We start from the raw sequence: 15,387 nt of genomic DNA on the forward strand, positions 1-15,387 counted from the left end.
ATTAAATTTGTATAAAATATTTAATAGAAAAGGTATCCTCAATTTTGCTCTTGCTTTCAACAGATGTACATATTTCGCTTTGTGCTGTAGTAGAGCATTGGCAAAAACAATAAAACACTTGCAGGCAATCGCAGGCAAAAACAACAACAAATGCATGTGAATGTGCTTGGCTGGCGTTCAGGCTGAGAGGCTGCTGATGCTGCTGCTTCTAGTGTTGTGGCGAACAGAGGCTACTGCTCTCTTATTAGAGCGTCCCGTCCGTATACTCACTCATACATATACAGAAGTGCTTATGCTGATGCTGCACTCACTTTCATTAACACAAGCACTGGACGCATCAGCAGCAGAATTTAATGCAGCGACTGCGACGCAACCGCATACGAAGCGCTTCTAGACATCCCAGTGTACTTGCATACAGATAAACATCCACACATAAATACGTATATATGTATGTAACTTCAGATGTGTGTATAAAAATACCTACATACATACATACGCACGTAAGCCTGCACATACGTATGTATGTATGTACAGCAAGATTTACAAACATACAGATGTGTATAAACAAACATGGATACATACAAACACACGCTACATGTATAAATGCACTGGTCGAATACACTGTGAACACACTGTGACTGCGACTGCCAGGCCACACAACCCCAAAAGTTGGAAAACCAAATAAAAATACGAATACAAGGCCCGCTGTTTGTAAGTTTTCTGGTTCAATTTGGTCGACTTGCCAACGTCCTGCAATATCAATTAATGTTGATAATTTAAAGGCAAATCATGAAGTGTTTTACATTGCATCAATATACAATATATAGCATAATTACTATATTTATATGTTTATTTTATAAACATTTTTTGTATTTTATTAAATATAGATAAATAAATATTGGTAAAATACATGACAAATTTCATAGTATTCTAATGTCATTTTGGTTTTTAGCGAGATCATTATAACGTGCATTCATTTTGAAAATGCCTAACCAAAAACGCATTGTAAAGAATGTACAAATAAACGCACATTTTCCATAGAAGTAGAAAAACTTCCACCCTCAAAGCAGTGAACACAAACACTATACACACATAGAAAAGAAACACATGCATATAAACATATGTACACACACATACACATATTAGCGAACTAACACAAAAAAGAGAGCGCTGCGCTGTCACTGTCATTTGTCCGTTGCGTCGCCGTTGGCGTCGCAGTCGCTGCCTGCGCCTGATTGCCGTTGCCTGCCCCAGTGTTTCCGCTTTCTTTCGTTGTAATGTTACTTTTAGTTTGATGTCGGAGCCTCGACGAGCCGGTTGTAAGCGTGACTTTCGTTTAATTCTACTTTATTATTGTTGTTGTTGTTCTTGTTCGCCCGCCGTCGTGGTCGCCGCGGTCTCCGTTGCCTAGTGTGTGTGAGTGTGCTCGTGTTGTGTGTATGTGTATCGTCCCCGTGTGCGTGTGTGTATGTTTAGTTTAAGCGAAATTGAAAGTTGTACATTTTGCTACCCCCAAAAAGCAAAGCGCTGCATACAATCGCGCGCTCACACATAGTACGTGTGTGTGTGCGCCACGCCACACCAACCAAAAACCAACCCCCACCAACAAGAATAACAACAATAATAACAACAGCAGCAGCAAAAACAACTGCTACAACAACAAGAAAGCAAGTTTTAGCACCACCCACTGTTGAGAAGCACCGCATTTTAGTCATCGTCATCGTCTGTTGTTTGTGTGCTTCTTCTCCTCCACTTCCATTGCGTTTCAGTTTCGCAGGCTCAGCGCTCATCATTAATGTTACACAGTTACAGTTAACTCTGCTAGTAGTGTTGGTTAGTGCACAATTGAAATAACCAAAATAAACGCAACAAAAAAGCGAAAGTGTTACACAAGTCACAAAACCGTCATCGAAGAATCGCGTCTCCAAAAAAGAAAAGAAAATAAAAGAAAAAAACAACAACCAATTGGTAAATCGCAGTCCAGCGCACTCCTGCGTGTGTCGAGTGCGTGTGTATTGTTTGTGTACGCGAAGTGTGCGTGTATTAGTGTGCTTGTGTATGGTGAAGAAGCATTGTTAAAATAATATAAAAACTGTCATGATGAATTTCTCCGCGTTCGGCGGCCCCTTCTCTGGCATTCATCAGTTTGCTGCTAAATTTGATGCACAAACACCGGGTGCATTTGGAACGCCACCAGTGAACGCAGCGGCCGCTGCAGCGGGCAGCGATAATCATGTGCAACGCTATCAGACCAATGGCAATCATTTCAATCAGAATGTGCCCAACGGTAAGTGCAACAAACACACATATGTATGTATGTATGCACATATGTACTCGAAAATAAATATATATAAATTATGTACATAAATAGGCGTACATAAAAATAAGCGCAGTGTGTGTGTGGTTGTGTGTACAGCATAATCACTAAAAATTTATTTTATTTTTATCGATTTATTTTCGCTTGCTGCCTGCCGCGTCGTTGTCGCTGTCGTTTGCGTCGGCAGCGACGCCAGCGCTGGCGTCTACAACACAAACGGCGACAACGACGATTTGCTTTTCCCTATGCCCCATGCACTACAACTCGCCGTTTGGGGTCTTTTGAACATGTGTAACTAGAACAACATTCTTGTTTTGATCAGCTCTTTCGAAGAGAATGGAGAAGATCAAGCACAAACAATATCACACATGGAATAAGAGTGTCGAAGAGAACTGAGAATGTTCATTTTGATTTCGTTGTGCTCTTCGTTAACGAAACACAATATGTTAGAGTGCAATAGCACGATCGCTTAATCATCCGCTTAGTATTTCGATTTTTGTTATTGTGGTATTTTGGTTCACAGAACTGGCTCATAAAGAAAAGATGCATTCATCAATATTGCCTTTGCTGCAGCGTTGCCACTTAGCTGGAAAACGAGTTTTATTCACACATTGAACATTTAAATGTCTCAAATAATAAAATACTGAAAATGTTTTTTTGTTATTTACTTGGACATAACTAAAACTAAAATAAAAAATAAAATACTTTACAATACAATAAACAAATTTGTATTTAAAAAATATTTAAAAATTGCAAACAGAAAGCTAATATACCTTATATATTAATAAAGTATTAATATATAAGAATATGAATATGAGTGAAAGAAAAAGATAATAATAATCTATCTTTTTTGCTTCGAGAACACTAAAAAATCATTTCTAATTGTTTTGCTAACATCCCTCTTAATCGTTAAAAAGAGCAAACCCTCTAAACACCAGCGTGCACCCTAGTTTGTTTGCCACACTTATACTTGTAAAGGGAGCGGGAACGACTGTCATCATAACCGAATATAACGATTTTTGTTGCTGCTGCTGCTGTTTTGCGTTGCTTTTTTTTCCTGCACTATGTTTTGAGTCATTACCACCCACCCTCGTTTCATATGTATGTGTGTGTGTGTGGGACGTGTTGTGTGTGTGTGTGTTGGTGATGGTGTTGGTGAGCCTGCTGCTGCCAGTTTTTCTCGTTGTTGTTGCTTAGCTTCGCTTGAAAATGCAATGAACTCAAATAACTTTTGAATTTGCTGCATTTTACTTTGTATAGCCCCGGGGGTGGGTTTTTGTCGTTAGCTACTCAACACACAACGCACACATAGAAACACAATTACAATGGGGGAGTTTGAGTGGCTGAGTATGCTATTGTGTGTGTGTGTGTGCGTGCGCAGTTTTCAACCCCAACCCCCTGTGAGGAAGCGTCGCTGCTTTTTTAATTGCACTGACTTCCTTCAGCCAAGTTGCAACTCTTTGTGGCTGGGGTGACTACTGTCATACCCCCTTCTAACATCCCCTATTGTGGGCATGTACATAAGATAGACAGGCCTAATACAATAGCACCGAACCCTTTAACCGACACCCATCTCAGTCCTCAGCAAATGCATCGCACTTCTTTGTTAATTGCAATTAGTTGCATTCACTTGTATAATTAGATTCTCAAACCAATAGCCTAGGTTTACATTTCATAACTATATTAATTTTGTTTTATATTTCCATCATGCATTATTTCCCACTTTCCACTCTTCGTATGCAGGCATTCATTGAAAATTAAAGAACCCAATACCAATATCAGTCACAGTCCCAAACCCAAATTAAAACTTCAGAGCAGAGACCAAACAAACGACCAAATGCCACTGTTCGTGAAGTTCATTGATCCCAGCTTTTCAGCTCTACGCATTACATTTCCAGTTTAGCGTTTTATTTTATTTCATTTTTCTTCTTTTTACCTGCACCCAGGCAACAACAGGAAAATGTATCTATGCATGTGTGTGTGCTCTTTTTTTTATCTATCAAACTGTGCGTGTGGCTGCAGTCAGCGAATGCAGGCAGGTATATAGCTAGACTAGACCGTAGTACCCCCGGTCCGCTCTCTGCTCTTCTGTTGCAGCTACTGCATTTTCTTGTCACTTATTAGCTGGCTTATCACATGAACGCACATACCGTACAGAGCGGACAGCTGCAACACGACCGTAACTTGTCCCAGAGTCCAGTTTTTGGAGATAGATAACCCAGCCGATAGCACTCTACGTTGTATTTGCTCCACGACCAAACTACAAAATATATGAACGGCTGCAATCGAAAAACTCTTCTTGTATAGCCAGCCAATTAGTAAGATATTTTTTGAAGATTCCCATAGCAAAATGTCTTCGTTTGTGAGACGTCTTTATGTCGTTTACAAAGAATGTGACTGATTTTGGGAAAGTAAATGATAGAAGAGTAAATAAGTGATGATAGTAGATTATAGAATATTGATTTTTTGGTATTTATTTTATGCGAAGTTCTTTGCTGGAAAGGTAACTTCTTTTTAAGCTTTTTGTTTTCTTATTCAATACGAAGTATGAATGATAACGTTTATAAATATTCAAGTTACTTAATAATAATCTTAAATATGCTTAACATTTGAATTGTCTCAACCTTTAAATATTATATCATATTATTTATGGCATATCATGGATGTTGTTTCTGGACATAATAAGTATGTTTGTTTTTTACATAATACTTTATTTCCTGCTATAATTTCTTAACCTTTAACGTCAAAATGATTTGATATCATGAAGAATTTTATATGGGGAAAGTATGGCAAAACAAAACAAAATGGAAAGAAAAATATAAGACAAATAGTTTTCGAAGCTCATTGATTTTGAACGACGACGACGATGATGACGACGATTGAGACTGAAATGTCCGTAGCACCCGTTGAGGATGAATAGCAAACCGCATGCGGTGTGAGTGTTGACGTGGAAGGGTGCTTAAGAGTTTTAGAAATGTGTTTAAAACTGTATGCCGATCATAATGACATGATCAGAATTGGTAAAAAGAAATTTCATATTCCATGTGGATGACCAGTCAAGCAAATGAATGTGATAATATTGCGGTGAAGGAGGGTGGAAGGTTTCGCTCTTCTGGTCGCTGGCACACCCCAACCCTCAACCTGCAACCCACCCCCAACCCCATAAATAATTTGCACTCATGTACATATTTTCTATGTGTACATAGCAGAGTGTGGCCAAGTGTGAGTTCAGGAGAGTGGGAGCGCCGTCCGCCTGGGTGGCTTTGCTGGTTTACACCCCCACTGCGAGACGAGGCGGCAACGCCTGATTCTATGCAACACTAAAAATGCGCGTGCTTATAAGTCTGACAGAGCTTAGGTGTGGTGGGGTGGGTGACACTGCGAGTGTGAGAGTGCGAGTATGAGTGTGTGTTTTTATATACATACATTCCATATGTACTTACATAGTACAACAACACATCGTGCTGATATATGACCGTATGGGTGTGTATGTAATTGAGTTAACTCCCAACGCTAACGCCAACCCCTGCCACAGTTACAACCACAATCCCCATCCCAACCCCAACTCACATTTGTCCCACCTCATCCCTCATTCCTCATCTTCCTTTAGACTTAACAAAGCCGACCAAAAAGCAAGCAAGTGTAAAATAATAAAGCCAAAACGAAGCTTTTTTCTTTTCGTATTTCGTATGGCAGCTTTAAGGCTTAAAGCTGTGCTGCCAACTTTGTCGTGGTCTGAGCGGTTTATTCGTGCTGTAATTGTTGTTGCTGTTGACGTTGCTGGCCGCTGATGACTCAAACTCTGGTGACTGGCGCCGCGTCGCGCTACCCACGCCCACACCAACTAGCACTCATACTCCCGCAGTGAGCAAATAACCCCCAACTCTAATAGGGGTTGCAGTTTTTCCAGTTTCCTAACTTAACGCCACTCTAGGCGTACTCTCACTCTCTGACGCTCTCGCTCTCTCTCAATTTTTTCTCTCTCTATATACTTGCATATGGTATTATATATGTGTGTACATACATATATACAAACAAACATACACATACATCATTCTTTCTGTTGCGCGCGCGCTCTCTCACCGCTTTCACTGGCCTCACACGAACGATTTGTGTGTGCCGGCACACTATAAACACACTTAAAAGTAGGAACACAGACATGTCCATGTATTCCGAAACGTTCCCCAAACCTAGCGAATTCCTTTCCATTTTGTTCCACTTTAGATCGAAACTCAAACCCGAAGCACAGACATCGCTGTCAAAGGCCGCCATATTGTAGGTAGGAGAGAGTCTAATGGTCTCTCTTTCACTGACTCTCTCTCTCACGCTCTTTCACTCTCTGTGTGTGTCAGAAAACTCCTCTCTGGTCTCTTTGGTGTGAAGTTGGGAGCGCTCTCACTCTCGCTTGGCCGTGTTTCAGTCAGTTTTCACCGACTTTAACTCGTTGCTAGGCATTGGCACGAGCAACAAAAAGCCGTGGCGTCTCGTACTCATCGTTCATCGCTTAACATTCGTCGTTCTCGTCCTGGTCTTGCTCCTGGCTCATGTGAAAGTGAAGTGAAAAGTGAAATGTTACAACGACGACAATGCCGGGTACGACGATGAAAATGGAGCGCATGCTTTCAGCTGTGTTGTGTTTGTTGTTGTCAGGACATTCGATGTTGTCGTTAGCCGTTCTCGTATCCACAAGGCTTAGCCCAGTATTTCCGTGCGTCTATCATTCCACTCGTACCCATGTACTTCCCTCTCGCTCTCTCTTTCTGTTCCTATATAGTATACGTACAACATCTCACTCTTTTGAGCATGTTTTTGGCCGGTTTTGTTTTGTCAACTTGTGACTTGTTTTTCTTGTTGTTTGTCATTTTTATGGCCAGTTGGTTTTTCTGTCACTTTTTTCTTTGTCTACTTTTGGGGCTGCTGTTAGTCTGTGCACTCATTTTATTCACTTGATTAATTACCGTACATAAGCCTTGCATTTGCCAAACTGCTACCATTGGTAATCCATAGGTTTGAGGCAATTTAATTGCTCGAATAATATTTGATTATCTCGTTCTTTTCGTTTATTCGGTTTTCTAAGACGATGTTTGCGTTGAGATTTTCGGCCCATGTTATTAATCGATTTCTCGTGCGTAAGCAATGAGAGCAATTTACACGTTGAAACCTTATATTTAAATAAAGTTATACTATATGTTAGATAGGATTTATTTATTTGTAGTAGTTTTTTAAGATAAAGTTGAATATTCTATAAATAGGTCTTGCTTAACTATAACGACAAGCAAAATGGTAACACGTGGAAACGATTGGAATTGAAACAGTCTTATAAGTCTATCGCCAAATTTCTTATAATTTGCGGAGATCGAAACATGTGCATTTTTTTTTTATATATGGATATTAATGGAAAGGATATATAATTAATTAAATGTGTTCATAGTCCTTTAAAATTATAACTTATAATTAAATTTTTAATCTTATTTCCTTTGCTAGAGTTTGAAAAAACTTTAATTATTATTTTCTTAGATAAATTAACGTTTTCGGAATATTTTCAGTTTATCTGCCATATTCTTAATATGACTTTCGGTACCTTTTATGGTTCGCTGATCAATTGTTTTTAACTTAACTTAATCTCCCATGTGGACTACTTACTTGCCTTTATTAAATCCTATTAGCTTGTTTCCTTTCTTGTTACTTTGTGCACAAGCGTAAGGAATTACATACGAGTATAGAAGCATATATGTATGTTGTACATGTACATATGACCTGCCTAATTGAGATCAGCACATTTAATGCGCTGCCCCCAAAAGTATGCTAGAGTTTATTATTCGACTGTGGCAGCACACACAACAAAGCATTAAAGCATAAGAAATTTGTTAAATTATAACACAAGGTCACAAGTTAATTTATACAAGGGACTGACAAACAGATGCCTTGCACAAAGGCATACATCTAAACTCACGTACTTACACCCGCACGCATACATACCGACAAACACACACAAACGTATTCCTTTTAAAGATTTCAGCTCGGTTTTTTCTTCTTTCGTTTATTTTATTATTATTAAATTTGTAACCTTTTTGCCTGCTTGCCTGGCCATATCACGAGCCCCGTCACGCCTCTCGGCCCTCGCCCTCGGCCATTGTGTGTACATAATGATATCGACAGGAAAAAGGAAGCAAATGTAAAGAAAATACTCTGACGAAAAAACCGGGCCAATTGGCAACAGCCAGAAAATATTTATTAATAAAAACGAGCGCCCGGCAAAACGATAGCGCAAAAGGCAATGCCGAAAAATACACGCACTCAGACACCTATACGCATCGCACACACATACATATGTACATACAGATAGTATAGAGACGCACACACATACAAATAGCACATTGAGAAATGTGTAGCATACATTTTGAGGCGCGTCGGTAGGGCCGGCGTTTTCAATTTTAATTTCCTTTTTCCTATGTATGCGTGGCTCGCACGTGTGCGTCTCTCTTGCTCTGTGTATGTGTGGGTGCCAAATTTGGCCTTGGCAGCGGCAGAGAGGCGACGACAGGCGAGCAGGCGCAGGCGGAGGCAAGCAGACAAGCTCACAGCTGCCTACAGTAAGAGCCAGCAACCGAAAACAACAACGAAAACAAGGCATACCAACACATACATACACATGTCAGTCAACAGCAGCCAGTGTTGCCAACTACTACCACAGAATGTTGCTACCCACTTACACACAGACAGGCAGTAACGTGCGTGCGTGTGTGTCTGTGTGTACATACATATACATATATAAATCGTGTGCCAGTGGGACATTGTCATCGTTAAGCCGACGACGACGTCGACGAGCGACGAGCCGCCCGCTTTGTGCCGGCACCCGATCCTCGTTCGTTGTCCGTGTGTCTGAAAATATGTATAGTCTGTTTGTGCGTGTATGTGTGTTGGCCACCAGCTGTAGCTGCTGTGCCCAGCCAGACACAGGCCCCAGTCAGTTGTAGTTAGTCGGTGTGCTCGTTTGAAGCTCGCGTGTGGCGTCCTCAGTTTGAAGACTTTTTAACGTGAAATCAAATCAAAGATAAAGAAAAATCTGCTAATTTATTATATACACACACCAATCTAATATTTACTATTTATACTAAATTAACAAAACTTCGAAAAGGCTGTGACTGTAGCGCAATTCGAGCATGTGTAAATATTAAATGATGATTAAATAGATTTGAGATACTTTAAATTATTCTCGACAATGTTTGCTTTACTAATTGTCTTATTTTTGTTCTTCCCTTTGCAGTTTCGGCGGCCAATAATATGCAATATGGTCAAAATATATCCATACCGTACTCACAGCCGCAGAGTGATCTAAACTTTTTGAATGCGGCAGCAGCAGCGGATCATAAGGGTAAAATCCATCCAAAAATTGAACGTGACCGGGAAGAAGGTGAGTCGGCGACGCTGGCAAGAGAGTGAGAATGATAGAGGAAGGGGGAGACGGAAACGGACATGGAGAGGGGGCAGACGCCATTGAGCGGGGGATTGTCGAGGGGATAGTGTGCTAGATGACAGTGATGGTGTATAAAGCACACGCCACACGAACATATATATTTTCTTTGCTATACCTTTTTTTCTGTTTTTCTTTTTCGGCTGCTTTGTTGGGTTTGCTATCTGTATGTGGCATGTAATTTCAAGGACGCCCATTATTCTTCGTGTGCGTCGCCCATCGCTGGCTCCCTACAGTTCTTCATCCCCCTCAGCCCCTCAGCCCCTTAGCCGGGGCAGGCTCGACATCAGGAGAGGGTGGCGGGGTTGCAGTCGGCTCGTTTGGTTCGGCTCAAAGTTAACAAAAAAAAAAGGAAAAAATGTTGCGCTGTCTGGATTGAGATTTTTGTAGCATACTTTTTGGAGCGACCAGCGCTTTCCCAAAAAGTTTTATCTTTGCCAAATTTATGGGTGCTGTAGATGAAGGAGTCTACTATGTATATATGTATGTATTTATGTTGAGTATATACGTATGTATTTCCTATTAACAAGTTGAGAATTTGTGTTTACTTGTTGTCGAGCCGAAAGTTTTTCCTCACATTTTCCACGTGGGCGTATTAACTTTAAAAGAGCAGCTGAAAACTTGAGCTTAGCCCCAGGGAACAGGCAGTTGATGGAGGCAAGTAGAGAGCAGGAGCGAGATGGTTGATTGGCACACAGAAACGAAGAGAGAGAGAAAGATATGGAGTGGGCTATAGGGTTAGGGAAATGGAATGTCATGTGTCCTTGGCGGCAGTAAAAGTAGGCACAGTGACTGAAGGCTGGAGTTGTGGCATGGATGTTGGCAGCCTGGGATTTTCAAGAAAATAGAATTGAGCCTGTGCACACATACACACACACACACATACTTACTTGAACAGAAGCAGTCAGACACACCCACACAGACACACGGAGGTGTGTGTGTGTGTGTGTGTGTGTTGCCAAGCCGAAGCAATTTGTTGTTGGGGTAGGTTTTTTCTACTCACAACCAGTCGACGCCAGAAAATTATCCAGGAAGCTATTAGATAATGCATGAACTGCTGCTACTAAGGCGTGGGTGGGGATCTGTGTCTGGGTGTATCCTTCATCTTCATCATCATCATTATCATCATCATCATCCGCAGTAGCACCCATCATGATGATGGGGAATGTAGAGAAGAGAACAAGACTTAATTGACTCACATATTATTCCTTATGCTACCATCCGCAGTGCTCAATCAGCAAATCTTACAGAATGTCAATCAGTCGTGGCAGACGCTGGCCAACACGGCCAACACTGTCGACTATTCATCGCATTTGCTATCCGCAACACTGCCAATATCCATACAGCACTTCCTCAAGTACTCGGAAACAATAAAGAAGGAATCCTCGGGTGATGTGCTTAAGAATGGCACTAACTTGGCCAGCCTGGCGCTGGGCGGCGTCGCATTAACGCCCAGCAACAATGGCGCCAACGGTGGTGGGGCCCATCATAACGGTGGCCTCGTTGGCATGGAGCATGGTGGCGGGCATATGACCAACATGACGGATGCCAATGGCGCCGCATTGGCCAACGGTGGCGCCACCAATGGTGTCAATGGCAATGCGAACGGTACGGTGACCAATGGAGCTGCCGTATCCAGCACTGCAGCGGTGGGCACCACAAATGCCACAGGTGGTGGCACCACCACCACCACCGGCAAGAAAACCAAAAAGAAGAAACCCCCAAAGGAGAAGAAGCCACGTCCCAAGCCCGGCGAAATTCGTGAAACGAAAGCATTGGATGGCTCCACGCTCTATTGCTGCCCCGAATGCCAGATGGCCTATCCGGATCGCAGTCTGATCGAACAGCACGTCATCTCGCATGCCGTGGAGCGTCGCTTCGTCTGCGATATCTGCAATGCGGCGCTTAAGCGCAAAGATCATTTGACCCGGCACAAGCTGTCTCACATACCAGACAGGCCGCATGTTTGCAATGTGAGTAGATCTCTTGAATATTCTTGGATTGTAATTATTACTAGTACTATTTATTCATTGAATGTGTTACAGATATGCATGAAGTCGTTTAAGCGCAAGGAACAGCTCACCTTGCACATTGTTATACACTCGGGCGAGAAGAAACACGTCTGCATCGAGTGTGGAAAAGGTGAAAACGAATTGAAGAGATTGCCAAAGTGTGCCATTTACTTACTTGAAATATCTCTCCACTTGCAGGTTTCTATCGCAAGGATCACTTGCGTAAACATACGCGTTCGCACATCGCTCGACGCGTCAAATCGGAAGTATCAGCCCAGAATGTGAATGGTGGCACTACCGCCACTAACAATGCGCAGAATAATTCGCTACATGGTTCCTGAGGTTCGTACAAGGACTTTTGGTAAAGTCTTTAACACATTTCATGCCACAAAAGAGCTACTCAGTTTTTGCCAACACTTTGTCGATAGCAATGCGTTCGCAAAGTGATGGAAAAAGCTGAGTGTGCTTTTGAAATGTGTTGAGGAGTTTACCGAAGGTCCTGCTGAGCGTCACCCCAAATCCAATAACCCTCAGAAAAAAGAAACAAAACAAATACAAGTTATATACTTACAAACTACAATATATGCAAGTATTAGTTAAATTTTGTTTACAACACTTTCAGTTCTTTAGCTTTGGTTCTTTCAGTTCACATTTTCGCACAAAAAGTTAAGCAAAGTATAGCAATTTAAATGTACAAAAAAGTAAAACAAAAACGAAGCAAACGCAAAAGATGGAAAGAAATTTTAAAACATGAAGTAGGCGCATTTCATTTCGACTAAAAAACAGTTTGCTTTCATTTCGTTATGAGGATCTGTGATCTTTGCTGCATAAAAAATAACACGAAAGAAATGAAAAGAAAAAGAAAAACGGATAGATGGCAACTTTAAGCTTTTAAGTGTAATTAAATAAGTTTTAAAGAATTTATGTGCAATTTGTTTACACACATTATAATTTGCATATTCTATTGTTCATCCAGCTTTTGTTTATTGATCGTCTTAAATATATGTACGTAGAATAAGTTTGGAAATTTATTTGAGGAAACCCATTTGATGCGCATATTTGATAAGTAAAGATGTACGAATTGAGAAGGGTATATATTTCTAGTCTTATACTTTATTCGATCAATTATGAATGAGTAACTTGAGGCAGTCAGCCCTGTTTCGAGTTCCGCTTTCGCATTTCACATATGAGAAAAAGTTGCGAGAGCGGAATTCGAAGCAAGCCTGCGTGTCCTTTAATTTTAAGCTTTTAAAGAGTAACAAAAAAGAAAAGAAATCCACACTTCGAAGTGAGCAAACACTAAACAGATAAATGCAATCCAAGCTAGCGTCTTTGCATGCCCAACTTCCAATCGTCGTTTAGATCAAAGCTACCATTAACAGATAAAAGCAAATTACAACAATATACCATATAATACTCTTTAGCTATAGCCAACTTACCATGCTTACCAAATACAAAATACAACAAAATGGAAAAACCAGAATACAACAATATACATATATATATACATATATAGATACTATACTATAACCAATCGACAAAAGAAAAAAAAAAAAACAAAAACAAAGAAAAAAGAAACCGCTGAGCAGCTCTAAATGAAAACAAAACGCTAACCAAAAACAATAACTGCAATAAAACTCAATAAACAAAAGAAATATATTTTATATAAATGCAAAAGGAAACAGACTTATACCAAATAAAAAAGAAAAAACAAAAACAAATGGAAAAAGAAAACGTTAAAAGTATAGGATATGAATGAATGAAAGGCATAAAACAATAACCGAAATAAAGTGCAAACACTTCGTGCAAGTGAAACGTAATTTACTGTTCAAATACATAGCATTTTTTGAGATTAACTATAAAGTAAAGTAAAGGTGTAAACAATACCATATACGTTTTATCATATGTACCAGCATACATATTTACATATAGTTATACGAAAGCTTCAAACTAATATACATACATGCATAATTACATTTAAACCAAATACAAATAGTTGTAATGGTTTTGTGTTTTATCCTTATCCTCATCCTTTTCATTGTTTCTCAATATCACATAGAAATGATCTCTGGGCACAAAGTTATCGATCAATCAACATTGATAACACCATTGTAAAGCTCTTTCTTCAATGTCCTGAAAGATTTGTTCCCATTTGCGTTCCCTTGAGCATTCAACTTGTAAGCTTTTAAATAGAGTCAGTTGTCGAACTTCGTGCCCATCGCGTCATTTCAAACGAATGCAGAGATTGTTTTTTATTGCGTTTTGGTTTTGACCTTAGTCATACTTTGTGATGTAATATCAATGTGCTACATTTGTATTCACAATATGCTCAGTTCTTTTTCCTAAGGCATAACTATGAATATGTACGTTATTCGTGTGCAACAAAACAAAACAAAAAATAAAAAAACAGCTTAAATTATATTCAGAGCGAACCGTAATAGTTGGCTTTGTGCGTTGCTTTGAATACAAAAGTTATTGAAATACTTGCAGTAAAGTACAAACAAATACACACTCATACATACATTCACAAGTGAACAATACATGTGGTGTACATTAAATGTAAAGAGAAGAAGCACCCAGATTAAATGAAGTAAGCCATAAAAAGTATTAGCCAAAAGTTACATATTAATTACCATAGATGGGAGAGAATGCTTAAAGTACAGTTACTACAAATTAGAATGGTACATTTTGGAAACTTTTTCGTAGCTCCCCAAAATGTGCCTCCGAGTGCCACACAGAAGACGAGTAGTCAGGTAACTATCCAAAGTTGTAGCCCCCGATAAATCTATAAAATAATAAGCAACCTTCAAAGCCCACGCAAACTTTTAAAATTCGCAATTTTTTTGTTTAGCATACTTATATAAATCGCATAAGAGAATATAAAACAATAAGTTTATAAAGAAAAATTGCAATAAATGACAAACAAAGGAAATTAAATCACTCAGGGATGAAGCCTCCAAACAAACAAAACAAAACAAAAAAACATAAAGTAAAAAATGCAATATTTTAAATGAAACTAAATAAAACGAGCAAAAAAAAAAGCAAAACAAAACTAAATTTATAAATAAAAGAAAAAATGGTACATTTTAAAGTTAAATATTTTAGAATAAAGAAAAACAAAACACGAAAATAACGAATGATAATAACAAAATAAAAAAAAAAAACTCATTAGAAATTTGCACAAATTTTTGGCATTTTATATAAATAAAAATCAAACAAGAGCATAAAAGAGCAAGAAAATATAAACATATTAAACATGAAATAATAAATTAAACACACATATTTTTCCAAATATTTAACGAATTGGTTTAGCGAAGGTATAACAGGCAAAACAATTGATTTAAAATAATAAACGAAATCGTAAAACAAAACACAGTCCGTGCAACTCTTAGTGAATTTAAATGAAATGTATTACAATTTACATATTTACAAATACAAGACAAAACAAAAACTAAAACTAACGGATCGATGGAAGTATGTGCGTAGGAAGTGTGCGGCCAAAGATGAAGATTAGAATTGTAGTTAGAAGTACAGCAAAAGTTGAAACGACGGTTGAGCATTTTAAAGCATACCGAAATGCAGGA

General features: G+C 39.3%; 1 protein-coding gene across 2 annotated transcripts; it reads left to right on the top strand.

Annotated features, from left to right (window-relative positions):
* Window positions 1–1,231: 1,231 nt before the first annotated feature.
* On the top strand, window positions 1,232–15,336 carry LOC117575063 (zinc finger protein 793). 2 transcript variants are annotated; one of them, XM_034259153.2, is made up of 6 exons: window positions 1,232–1,319; window positions 1,770–2,287; window positions 9,585–9,731; window positions 11,019–11,764; window positions 11,837–11,933; window positions 12,002–15,336. In XM_034259153.2, the coding sequence occupies exons 2-6, from the start codon at window positions 2,098–2,100 to the stop codon at window positions 12,142–12,144; spliced, it is 1,323 nt and encodes a 440-aa protein (XP_034115044.1). In that variant the 5' UTR covers window positions 1,232–1,319; window positions 1,770–2,097; the 3' UTR covers window positions 12,145–15,336. The 2 variants fall into 2 exon arrangements, 1 of the variants encoding a protein (XP_034115044.1); XR_007955222.1 differs by having other exon boundaries at window positions 1,279–2,287; window positions 12,002–14,556; window positions 14,616–15,250.
* The last annotated feature ends 51 nt before the right edge of the window (window positions 15,337–15,387 follow it).

Source organism: Drosophila albomicans, chromosome 2R (assembly GCF_009650485.2).
Source record: "Drosophila albomicans strain 15112-1751.03 chromosome 2R, ASM965048v2, whole genome shotgun sequence".
In the NCBI taxonomy this organism is placed as follows: domain Eukaryota; kingdom Metazoa; phylum Arthropoda; class Insecta; order Diptera; family Drosophilidae; genus Drosophila; species Drosophila albomicans.

Bases quoted from the DNA above. Each gene is read 5' to 3' on its own strand.
- LOC117575063 (XM_034259153.2), top strand. From the start codon at position 2,098: ATGATGAATTTCTCCGCGTTCGGCGGCCCCTTCTCTGGCATTCATCAG. The intron at 11,765-11,836 runs GTGAGTAGATCT...AATGTGTTACAG, and splicing joins ACAGGCCGCATGTTTGCAAT to ATATGCATGAAGTCGTTTAA. The intron at 11,934-12,001 runs GTGAAAACGAAT...CTCCACTTGCAG, and splicing joins CTGCATCGAGTGTGGAAAAG to GTTTCTATCGCAAGGATCAC.